Below are 12,540 nucleotides of genomic sequence, written 5' to 3'. Positions count from 1 at the left end.
CATGTCTCAGATCATAATTAATTGGACCCTGATCCTGAAGACAAAGCAAGCTGAAAACATAAGGGGCATCAAATAACAAGTAGGAGTTGTAGGTTATTTTTTTTGGTGGTAATTTTTTTTTGCAAAGGATTGAATTACTGAACCTTAAAGCATAGGCTTTTGGGAAAAGAAGACATAAATTCAGTGAAAGGAAAAGGAGGCTATGAAAAAAAGATAAATCTGACTTGAAAGTTAATTTTTTAAGGGCTTGACTGATAATTGCCAAATGGGCTTCTTAGTGTGATTGTTCCCCATCACCTGAATGACAGAAACCCAAAGCCATTGTACAAGATTTGGCATGTCAGAGAAATAGTGGCTGGAACAACAACCATATGGGTAGATGTTTTTAGTTTTGGCGACTGTGAAAATTGATAAAGTAATGAAAATAAGGACCCCAGAAGTGGGATTATTTCAACCCCTTAGTTTGTCAGACAGTTCAGCCTAGTTTTATTACGTATTGGATTGAATTAAATTACTTTTATTCATGAATTCTTTGAATATATTATTTAGGCATGGACTTAATGAATTAAGTATTTCAGTACTAAAGTACAGTTTCAAAATCAGGAGTATTTCTATAAAATGTGGTAATAAAAAAGTGGAACTTGGCACTTCAGGTAGTGCCAGGAACTTGCACTCCACACAACTGTGATAACGTGATTTATGAAACAATTCATTATTTTAGTTGAAGGGCAGCATACTTAGAAAAGAGTTGTGATACAACTTAGGAAAGTGTGAATATAGAATATATAGTTAGTGGTTAAAGTTCAAGATTATCACAATTTAAAACAATGCTTTGAAAACAAGTGCACAGACAATAGTAGATGGATTTGGGATTGAAGCTTTATGCTAAACAAAGTCACAGTAAATAGGCAAATATAGCATAAATTGTTTTTCTTGTGCTTTGGTAGCTTCTGTGTACATATAACAATGTAGAATTACCTGAATTGAAGTATCTGTAATGTTCTATTGAAGCTATTGCAGATATGCACGAGGAAAACAAAGCTGCAGCAAATGCATGTGGCAAAATCCGAAGTGGCGCTCAGAATGGGGCTGCTTTACTTGCCCTTATGGAGAAGACTGGATACAGCATGGTTCAAGAGAATGGACAAAGAAAATTTGGTGGGCCTCCACCAGGTAAGCATTTCTTTTGAGATGACAAAGTTGGAGTTTATTTGCTGTAAGGAGTTACACTGAATCACGCTGAAAATTTGTATAGCCCTGCATCCTGTATCTTGACCATGATCAGTAGTAGATGACTTGTAAGAAATTATGATAACCATTTGTAAATGAAGAGTTTTACTGTTAATTTTGCTTGTATAAGCTGTGGCTTCTGTAAGCTTGTATTGCTGCCAGGGGAGATAGTCTGTGTGTCAGCTCTTTTTTCCTCTTAGCATCTTGGTTTTTTTCTGACTGCTGTCCAGAGCAAACAGCTGATCTGGTTGAAAATTGCCTTAAACAAACTGTATTCTTTTTTCCCACCTCAGCACAGTTCTTCAGCTTATGTCACTTGTGGAAAATGTATCTGTTGAGTGGGGGGTGTTGGGGAAGTGGAGAAGGTTGATTTTCATTGCTTCATTTGGGTCTTCTGCTTAGGTTGCTGCAGACATAATGATGTCATTAGGTATATAAGTCATTAGAATAGTGTGGAAGAAAATTTAAGATAGCATGGATCTCAGTAACACTTGGAGGATTATAACTCTCTAATGTTGATTGAAGTTTGATTACTTGAATTACTGCAAAAAAAGGAATCCCATAGTCTGTTGCCCAGCGATCAAATACCCAATCAAGGAAACTTTCTGGTCTGTTGGGATCTACTTGAGGAATGGTGCTTTTAACCATTTCCATGTTGGCTCTGTTATATACATGTTGCTCATGGCAAATGTGGCACAGACGGGGTTTAAGTCAGGAGTTGCAACTTTCTCCCAGTTAGCAGTAATGTGCTGTAATGCTAAGTTACCATGCAGCTTCAAAATTAGAAGGGGAACTTTTTGAATGGTAGGTGACTTTTAGTTACCGAGAATCACAGTTTAATTGGTTATCAGGCTGAAGATAATAGGGAATTTGTCTAGTTAATAAATTAACATTCTTATTTAATGTCAGGATTTCCCTATGCCATCAAGCATAGCCTCCTCCCCTCTTTCCTGATGAAGGTTGCTTTTGTCTTCGGACTCGCTAAACGGGATTACTGTTGGTTTATGCTTTTTCATGTGGGCACCTGACTGGCCTGATGGGAGTGATGGCAGTACTAGCTTGCAAATTGTACTACTTGCCATGTCCTGTCAGACCTCAGCTGAAGTGGTTATAAATGTTTATAAAGCTGAAAGTCATAAAGATGTTGAATGCTGTGTGGAACAGAGCCAGACTTTTTCCTGAGTAAGCCATGACAGCAAATAGCTGCAAATGCATGCCAGTTGTGATGTCTGGGTAGCTTCCTTGTGTACTGTGTAGTTCTTGGTATACAGTTTATAGAGGAAAATTTATTCTGTGGGAAGGCAAAAGTTTCCCAATTCTGTTAAGATGTGTTTTTCATGAGTAGATGATGTGCTCTTTGATTATTACGTGAAGGAAAAAGTTTTATTTAAATGTAGACTCTTAGAAACCTATCTGTGTTTTAAGTAATGCTGGACTCAGTGGGTTTCGGTGAAAATACACAAAAGATTGAATTAAAAGAAATAATAAATGTGGGCTTATGACTTTTTTTTAATTTAGTTTATTTAAACATAACAAAAAAGGGTTAAATACAGGATGACAATATGCTAGTTTTAAATAGAAACTAAATATAGGTAACTCCCACCTTCAAATTGGAAGCCTGGGGGAAATGTATTTACCTTTATTTGTACTAAGATTTTGTTGGACAATTTCTTCTAAGGTTGGGAAGGTCCTCCACCACCTCGTGGATGTGAAGTTTTTGTGGGTAAGATTCCTCGTGACATGTATGAAGATGAATTGGTTCCTATTTTCGAGAGAGCTGGGAAGATCTATGAATTTAGACTCATGATGGAATTCAGTGGTGAAAATCGAGGCTATGCTTTTGTGATGTATACTACTAAAGAGGAAGCCCAACTAGCCATCAAGATTCTTAACAATTATGAAGTTCGTCCAGGGAAGTTTATTGGTGTCTGTGTAAGCTTGGACAACTGCAGACTATTTATTGGAGCAATTCCAAAAGAAAAGAAGAAAGAAGAAATACTGAATGAAATGAAAAAAGTTACAGAAGGAGTGGTAGATGTCATTGTTTATCCAAATGCCACTGACAAAACTAAAAATCGTGGCTTTGCTTTTGTAGAATATGAATCTCACAGAGCAGCTGCAATGGCTAGGAGGCGGCTTATCCCAGGTAAACTGATTCGTAATTCAACTGCAGGAGTATGTGTCTCCACATTGCATGGAGTGGGGTGGTGGATCATCTCTGTTTTCCTTTGTTTAATGTATTTTGAGAGTTACAAAACTGCAGTGGTGCCTTTCAGCTAAAGAGGAATTTTTTATTTTTTGTTCATGAACATTTTTTGGTTGGGATTTATTTATTTCTTAAGAAACTGAAATTTAAGCAGTTGTGAGAACGAAAGAGCAGACATCTGTTTTATAAACTCAAGTTACTGTAATTTACATCAAGATATGTATTTGCTTGGGCACACATCCAGTTTTCATTTGCATATGTTGTCCCTGCACATGAATTCTCTTAAAGCTGAGTTTAAAAAATACAGTGTTTGGGATGTGTCCCTTATTTTCTTTGAGCTGCATGAGTGACATTATTAATACTTCATACTGTAAAAATGTTTGAAAGTAGGTCTTTAATCTTTTACTTGTTAAACTCTTAAAATGATTTTCAAGTAAAAGACAACTTTTTCTTTGCACTTTATTTTCTTTAGTCATTTCAAGTAGCAATATTTTACATATTTTGCTTGAATAGATGCAGGGAACACAAACCATTTCCATGTGGCATGCATCATGTTTGCTTTTTTGTAGAGAAATTGCTAAGAATGATTTTTGTTTTCACTTGTGTATTTCTTTTTGTTGTATTACTTTGCTGTAGGAACATTTCAGCTCTGGGGTCATACTATTCAAGTAGACTGGGCAGATCCTGAGAAAGAAGTTGATGAAGAAACAATGCAAAAAGTTAAGGTGTTATATGTAAGAAATTTAATGATATCTACTACAGAGGAGACAATTAAAGCCGAATTCAACAAGTTCAAGCCAGGAATAGTTGAACGTGTAAAGAAGCTGAGAGACTATGCTTTTGTTCACTTTTTCCACCGAGATGATGCAGTGGCTGCTATGTCTGTAATGAATGGAAAGTGCATTGATGGAGCCAGTATTGAGGTAACACTGGCAAAGCCAGTTAACAAAGAAAGTACTTGGAAGCAACATTTTAATGGTCAGATAAGTCCCAGTTCTGAAAACCTCTTGGGGTTTCCTAACAAAGAAGATGGTCATCAAAAATCCTTAGGGAAACCAGTGAGTCTTCCAGTTCATTTTAATGGTCAGCACAGTCCAGTCCCCACTGAAGTTGAAAGATGTATATACCCATTTTTTCCAGGAATAAAACTTACTCCAATTAGCATGTATTCTTTAAAATCCAGTCACTTCAGTTCTGCAGCAATGCATCTGGATTATTTTTGTAATAAAAATAATTGGGCACCTCCAGAATACTACTTGTATTCAACCACAAGTCAGGATGGGAAAATACTCTTGGTGTACAAGGTGCTTATTCCTGATATTGCTAATGCTTCCCGGAGTATTTTCATGCCAGACAAACTATGTACAACAGTAGAAGGTGCAAAGGAATTGGCAGCGCAGTTCACGCTTCTACATCTAGGTAAGCATAAATGCCTCCCAACTGAAGCTAGAAAAGTTACTTTTCAAGTGTTCTTTGTGTATATATCTTAGGTTTTGTATATATCTTTATGTAGATAAGTTACAGAAGAATTGTTTCTTGTGTAGTCAGCTGAGTCTGGACCATCAGTGAGAGCACTGGAGGAAAACTGTAAACATGTATACAATGCAATGCTAGGGTCATTTTTGCTTACATTTATCTGCCATAATGATTTATAAAGAAGAACTAGATGACATGTTAAGTGACTTAGGTAAAAAGTCATCTGTGTGATGATTGTGGTTCTGAAAATTTATTTGAAAGAAGAATGGAGACAGCTTCAAGTTCTGTGCTTGACCTGCCAGTTCTGTGTTTTACGGATAGCATTATCTAAAAATAGTATTTTCTGTCCTATACTTCTTCAGGAAAGAATTGCCAGAGTAATTAAAAAAAAGTTAGATGAAGAATGATTATTCACAGCTATGGTAAAATCCAGAATGTAAACAAGTTTAAAAAGATTAAGAAAGTATGCGTTGAGATTTTTATCTCTTCAATTATAGTTACAAGTGCTGTAGGCAAAACATTTTAAGGTGACTTTAACAGTATTTGAAAGCTTTTTAGCACTTCAGTATGCCACATGATCACAGTTAATGTGAATTCTTACTTAGCAGAATTCCCAGATCCCATGTTTGGTTTTTAAAAGCTGTCTACCTAATGACCTAGTGCTAGTAATGCTGTCTTGTTATCTTTGAACTATGAGACTTTTGATGGCCTTACTGTTTCTGAGAATTTGCTCTGCCTGCTCTGTGCAGGACCCATATTTTAAAGCAAACATACATGGCTGGCTTTTGAAAGATGCACCTCTTTCAGGTAGATGAAACACCTTTTTCATTGGAATTGTCATGATACTGAAAAGTAGCCCTAAGGAGTCTAGAAATAGAATTTCTTTTCCCTATCTAATCTGCAGAAGCCATTTGCATTCCAACTTAATGTAACACAATATGATGAATGAAACATCTGAAGCCAAAGAAGAGTTTCTAGATGTGACAGAGGATCCCCTCCTCACTGAAGTGCGTTGCGTAGTTTGGCATGTTGAATGATGGTGCAGGGATGCATGTGTTGTGGGTTTTCTTTTTTGTTCTTGGTTGTTTTGTGGGGTTTTTTTTTCCCTCTCTTTTACTTTATTTTCTTTGAGGTGTTTTTTTTTTTTTTGTTTTGGTGGGTTTTTTGTTTTTTTTTTAAGTAGCAGTGATTTTGAGAAAAGTGTGAATGTTTTTCTTGGAAGCAACTTACTATAAGCATGCCTTTACAAAGATGACAAGGAATAATTCCTTCTGGTAAGTAACCGCTCTTACAGGAACTTAGTTGTTCTTCCCACTTAATTTTTGATAATGCCTTTTTTTTTTTTTCCCTTTTTTAAAGCATATAAGCAGACTAAGTTAAGTAAATGAGAAAGGGCTGCATTTGTAGAATTTTAAAATTGGGCTGCTAAAATTAATAAAGCATGCTCTTTGGGGTTTTTTTTGATGATACATATTTCTGTATTTACTTCCACATAATGGTATACTTGGTTGTTACTGCATACGGTAGTCCTGAATGGAGAGCAGTACAGCAATTAACCACTTGGTGTCGCCTGAATATTTTGAAAGTGATGCTTGGTGAAAATACAGAAAGCTGTGTTTTAGTTTTACTAGATAGATCATGAACAGATCAAGGGAGTGAAGAAAAATGAAAGTCAGGCTTGTTTAAATATATGAAAATTACATGTATGGATGTCACTTTGCTAGAAAGAGAGCCCTGCTACATGTTGAAGTTTAGAAAGTAAATGTTTGGGGAGTGGAAGAAAATTGAAAAAACCCCAACTGAATTCCCTGTAGAAGAAGTACCTTTTTCATTAATTTGAATCTGATTTCAACACAAATAAATCAGCATCTTTAGAAGTTACACAACACCGTAGTATTGTTTGCAGAATGGTGCTTGGCTATTAAATGTGGTATCCAGTTAGTAAAACATGTAAGAATTCCTGCTCTTGTCTATTCTGGATGATGACTAGATGTAACACAGCTCCAATTTGAAGATTGTATAATTATGCTAATTAACACAAACTCTGTATTCCACCTATTGTCTAGAAGCAGTGTTAGTGCACAGTCAGTCCTAAAAGATGAGATGTTAATTATTATTCTGGTCCTTGGCATCAGTAATATAGTAGTTTTGTAGTTTATGGATTCAAACTGGCTCATCCAGGTGACTTTCCTAAGTATAGGCAGAAGAGAACCTGAAGTTGCATAGGTGTGCTCTGTAGAACTTTCACTTCCCTTTCTTCAGTGGGAGTAAACATCTGAAGCCTGGAAAAGCAGAACATTGTTCTGAGAATGACTGTGGGGTTCTTTTAGTTTTTGTTGTTACTTTGTTTTCACTTATTTCTGGTAGAATTCCACTAGTTTAAGGAAATACCAGAAAACGCCAGAACTTCTTTCCGGAACTTAAGACAATACCCTCTGTAGAAAAGTCTGAGTCTTGGGGAGTTCTCTCCCTACTGAGTATGATGAAGGGAAGAAATTTTGGTAAATTTTACTCAGTTTGAGGGATCTGCCAGGTTTTAGACCTATTCCACAATAGGGTACTCTGTTTATTCACACAGGCTATCCCATGTGGCATGTTAGTGAGACACAATTTAAAGAAATTAATTTTTAGCCAGAAGAGAGTATTTAAAATATTTAGCAAAGTATTGAAAAGAAAATACTGATAAATCTCTGAATTAAGGGAAAGGATTTAAATACGTATAGCACATAAATATCAGTAATTCCAGTTTGCGACGTAGAATGTATAAAGTAAATGGTACTGAAACACACTGTCCCCTGCACTTGATCTCTTATTCATAGGGAGGCACTGATACTGAGCTTGGAGGAAATGATGCTTGAATCATAGCCAGGTCTCTTGGATCCTGCCCTTACCTTCTAGCCATAATCCATGGGACTGCTCCAAGTAGGTCCTTGACAAATCCAAGATTAGCTCTCTAAATCCAAGGTTGCAGTCCTACTTACTGCCCTGTTTCCTCCATGCAGGATCCTGAACTCCATCATCTCATGGTCACTGCAGCCAATACTGCCCCCAGCCTTCTTATCTCCAACCAGCTCTTTTTTTGTTTGTTAGTACAAGGTCACTGGCTTTGTTTAGCAAATACAGATAAGTGATGATTGGGGTGTTGTTTTGTTTTTTTTTGGTTGTTTTTTTTTTTAGTGAATTTTAGAAAGGCTAAGAGTGTAGTGTAAGATATTCCTTAAGAGTATGACTTAAGAGTATGACTTTGAAAGTCTTTAAATATTTATCAGATGGCTTATGCATAATGATTTTTTGCATAGTCCCTAAACAAGCATATGTAACTTTGCTGTCCATGAATGCAGCATAGTAGGATAGTAGAGGCAAGTAAACCTCCCAGGACTGTTTGGTGGAGGCTTTTCTACCCCCTCAGAAACACTGTCTTATCTTCAAAGGAAACAACTCTGCTTTTGTAGACCTGCTGATTAATCAGTCAGTCTGATGTTCCTGAGGATTTTGCAGCACAAAGAAAGGTTACAGTTTTTACTCCTAAAATGACTCTTGGTAATTTTTCAGTCATTTCTGAATTATTTGTGTTTCCAACTTGAGTTTAAGTCTGTGTTCAGCAGTGGATTCTTACTACAGTCGTGACCTAGACTCTTCCTTTGGGTAGTTAGTTTTATGTAAAAAAAACTAATGTCTCCTCCAACTTGCAAAACCTGTTATTTTTAACCTCCTGCATTTTATGCCACAAGGGTAAACGTTCTCTTTTTTTCAGATACGCTATTGTAGATGCATCTAAGTGTAGATGTCTGTCACCTGAGGCCTCTCATTTTTTTTTTTTAAATGGGGATTACCATCTTTTCTGAGTGTTGCGAGATTCATTTTTTTAAAGCTTGTAAGTCAGTTTGAAAACATCATTAAATCCATGCTCAGTGTTAACTTTACTGCTGGAAGCATCTCAGTCACTCAGGACTTGTAATGAAGATTCTGTTACTTTTCTGTTGCTGCTGCTGCTTGGGGACAGGGAACATAAATTTGTAAATCTATGCCTGTGTAGGATAACTTGGAAAAAAAGATAAATTTAACAATGTTGGACTGTGTTTATCCATGAAATGACTTGACTGACTTCAGTAGAATCAGTCACTTCAAAACAGGTATTTACTGAATTTACTGCATTTTCCTAGTATGGTCATATCCCCAGTGGGGTACATCTGGCAGAACTTGGTACTTAGTTAATAGTACTATTATGCTGTGGTATGTATTATATATATATACACATATATATATAACAAATGACTACAACTCAGAGCAGTAATATAATACATTAAATTTGTCTTCATTAATAGTTTGTGCTCAGCTGAGGTGAAACAAAGGGTTGTTATTGTGAAGTTTGGTTTTAAAAAGGTGCATGTATATCTATAATGCAAAAATACTTACGTTCCATACCAAAGACTGATGGTACTTGAAGTAATATAATTTCTTGTTGACTTTAGTATTAGGAGTGCAGAGGAAAGGGAAGAATTCAGAATTAGCATAAGACTGTGAAAATGTTCATTATACCATTATCTTAACTCTTAAGAAACTTAAGTCCATTTTGGATAGGTAATTCAATATGCTTGCTGAAATCAAATTCTCTCTCTTCTCTACTTCCCCCCTCTTTTTCTCCAGCCAACTGTACACCCTATTTGGCTTGAATTGCCCTCAAGAAAAGCTCAGGATGTTTTGCTTCGGATCTTGCTACAAAAGGAAAAAGACCACTAACTACATTGATACATTCTATGATTTACTGGAAAATCACATTACATGTTTATTGAATAATTCTGTAAAACATATGTGTTTATTAAACATTTCACTTTAAAGATTAGTGACATTGACTGTTAAATTGTTTTAGTTAGCTTGATTAGATTTATTTTAAAATTGTTTAAAAGATTTTTTTAGCTGCAGTAGTTTATAAAACAGTTTATTTTTAGTGTTGAAATAATTTGCTACAATTCCTTGTATTTTGAGTTTCACACAAATGTTACAGCTTCTGTGATAATAAATCTTAAGAATCATTAAACAAAAAACATAACCAACAATACACCGCCTTGGCAAGTCTGCCTTTTCGTACATAAACATGCATAATACGAAACTTAAATATCATACTCAGATTTGTTTCTGTAACTTGATGCAAAATTTTATAGGAGGAACGTGCTCAGTAACATCTTCTGGTACAGCATTGCATCAACAGAGGAGTGGTATTTTGAAAGGCCTGTTTTGATGTCAATCTACCATCAGGCTACATAAGATGTATTACTGTATTTGTAATGTTGAGCTTCAATACCTTAGGTAATTCTTTGAGACAAAAATGAGCAAAAAAACCCCACGACTTGATACATACAAATTACATGTACTTATATGTACAGCTCACTAAGTTGCATTACCTGTTAGCACTGCTCTGCTGGACATGTGTGCTTCCATATTTAGAGAAGCCTTATTCATATCCAGGCTATGTAACCAGCACTTCTACTTGCTTGTTCTATGTTGAGCAGCAGTTTGCTCACTTTCTAATCAGGCCATGTTCGTCTGAAGAAAGCATTGCTTAGCATTAAACTGAAAATAGTTTTAAATTTTTAAAATTGGGTAAATATAATTAATTTTGACTGGGCCATCTTGATTTTCATTGTGACTATTTAGCCTTTCTCAGTAAAGTGCTTTATTGAATGACAAAATAAGGGGTGTGTTTTGTTTTGTCTGTTTTTAAAATCTCAAACTAATGGAGTAGATTATCTTTCTTTTTGGAATTTAGTATATAGTTTCAGTTCCTGGTCAAGGAATGCATCAGTCAAGTGGCATACTTTCAAGTGTCTGAGAGCCTCACCTATGCAAGTATTGGTTGTAAGCTTTTTTTGTCTGAAATGTGTTTGTCGAAACTATTATGTAGACAGAAAATGATGCAGTGGAAAGATCTAAAGGCGAATAATTTTTCTTAAAAGCAGTCAACTATTGTGGTCCATCACCTGTTTTGGTTCAGCATGTTTCGTCACCATATTGTCCTTTTTTTGTGTCAATTTCAGCATAGTTATAGGAGTTTAATTTGCATTTGATATTAGCTACATAATAGTTGTTTTAAGTGTTGTAATTTTTAATGTTGAAATCATGTGTTTAACTTCTGTACTTGAATTCACATTTCTATTAAATTTACACTGTTAGCATGTGGTGTGTGTAAAACAAATAGTATTTTTCACATATGGTACCTTCACAATGTTACTTCGCAGGATTCACTTTGCTTTCTCAAGCAGCAAGCTTTGGCCAGAAGCTCCAGTGCAGGTGCTTTTCTGAACAAGAGGAAGGGTAATGAAATGGCTTAGCAAAACCTTGAAAAAAGAAGAGACATTTTAAAAATACAAGTTTGCTTCATAGCTTCTGTGCCATTTCAAAGTTGTTAAACTGTAACGATTTCCTAAGAAACTGTTGGGCGGAAAGAAGAGGGGGCTTGTTTTAGTTCATGTTTAAACTAAGTGGGTCCCTGAGGCCAAAACAACAATCTTTAATGACACCTGAAAATAGAGTAGACTTTTCAGTAGTATTCTGTGATACTTCTAATGGAAATCAGGGCCAACCAAAGCTAGGTAGAACTGATATTGTTAGCTACTCAAGGGAATGGTGTGATGAACCGCAAAAAAGAGTGCAGAGTATTAAAATGAATACCTGTAGGAGAGCTGACTTCCCCGCAGGAACAGAAGGAGGTAGTGATCAGTACTGTAGAAAAACATGGGTTGTATTTTTCAGGTGTGCAAGATCCTTCTTGTTTAGATTTCTGATTGTGCTACCATCTGTGAAGTAGTTTTGTGCAAAAAGCACTTTTGCTATAAACTAGCAACTCCAGTCATTAATATAAGTGTGTACCTTGGCAATTATTTTCAATAGTCCCAACAATTATGATTGCATAAACCGACAATCGAATGTTTAAGTGTAATGCGTTATGGGTGGATGCAAGCCAAACACAACCCTCAGGCAGAAATTTGGTCTTTGTTTTGCAGATAAGAACAAAGGTGTAAAGAATAAGCAGCTGAAGCAGCAGTAACACTCAGTGGCTGTTAATTTGGTTTTTTGAAATTTATTTAGAACACACCATTAAAAATGTAATCTGTGCAAAATTGGAAGCATACTTTTTGCATTTAGAAAAATCTCACTGGAGCTTATTAACCTTTGAAAAACAAACCATGTATTCTATAAATACTATGACAAAGGGAAAACATGGTGCTGCATATTTTTACAGTACTGTTATATAACCGACAAGTGAATCCATATACCATCCTGTTCTGTAATTGGTGTAGAAACCAGAAGTCCCTTTGAAAGCACAGGTCACTGACTTAAGTGAAACTAAGTTTTGTTCCTTTGTGCTCAACCCACTGTGTTAAGAACTTGCCCTAAATAAGAGAAGATAGTCCTTATGCCTACAGTTACATTTTTTCACGTTTGCTTGCCTTTCTTTTAAAATAGTATTATTGCTATGTTATGGTTGGTGACAGATGGTAAAGCCAACGTTACAGAGGAAGCATGTGCAGGATTCAGCTTCCATCTTCCAACCCCAGGTTTTTGTTGTTGTTTTGTTTTTTTTTTTACAGGAAAAAACACCTACAAAAACCCCAGTAGATGAGGTGGGG

The 12,540-nt window shown here is 35.8% G+C and overlaps 1 protein-coding gene across 3 annotated transcripts; it reads left to right on the top strand.

The window, feature by feature from the left end:
* Window positions 1–10,365, top strand: RBM46 (RNA binding motif protein 46). 3 transcript variants are annotated; one of them, XR_009728494.1, is made up of 6 exons: window positions 2–79; window positions 1,012–1,173; window positions 2,909–3,376; window positions 4,073–4,855; window positions 6,096–6,186; window positions 9,560–10,365. XR_009728494.1 is itself a non-coding variant. In XM_061373741.1 (5 exons), the coding sequence occupies exons 2-5, from the start codon at window positions 1,023–1,025 to the stop codon at window positions 7,136–7,138; spliced, it is 1,428 nt and encodes a 475-aa protein (XP_061229725.1). In that variant the 5' UTR covers window positions 1–79; window positions 1,012–1,022; the 3' UTR covers window positions 7,139–7,589. The 3 variants fall into 3 exon arrangements, 2 of the variants coding, with proteins under 2 accessions (XP_061229725.1, XP_061229718.1); XM_061373741.1 differs by lacking the exons at window positions 6,096–6,186; window positions 9,560–10,365 and adding an exon at window positions 7,113–7,589 and having other exon boundaries at window positions 1–79; XM_061373734.1 differs by lacking the exon at window positions 6,096–6,186 and having other exon boundaries at window positions 4–79.
* Window positions 10,366–12,540: the final 2,175 nt, after the last annotated feature.

The sequence above is a fragment of the Neopsephotus bourkii genome, unplaced genomic scaffold, assembly GCF_033783945.1.
Source record: "Neopsephotus bourkii isolate Nb327-2 ecotype Australia unplaced genomic scaffold, CSIRO-AGI_Nbou_v1 NB_168, whole genome shotgun sequence".
Lineage (NCBI taxonomy): Eukaryota > Metazoa > Chordata > Aves > Psittaciformes > Psittacidae > Neopsephotus > Neopsephotus bourkii.
The sequence above is the reverse complement of the archived record's forward strand: the minus strand, read 5'-3'. Positions and strand labels throughout refer to the sequence as shown.

What these genes read in the sequence shown, in the direction of transcription:
- RBM46 (XM_061373734.1), top strand. Translation starts at nt 1,023, where the DNA reads ATGCACGAGGAAAACAAAGCTGCAGCAAATGCATGTGGCAAAATCCGA. An exon ending in TAGGAGGCGGCTTATCCCAG is followed by an intron (nt 3,377 to 4,072) that starts GTAAACTGATTC and finishes ACTTTGCTGTAG; the next exon opens with GAACATTTCAGCTCTGGGGT. An exon ending in GTTCACGCTTCTACATCTAG is followed by an intron (nt 4,856 to 9,559) that starts GTAAGCATAAAT and finishes CTTTTTCTCCAG; the next exon opens with CCAACTGTACACCCTATTTG.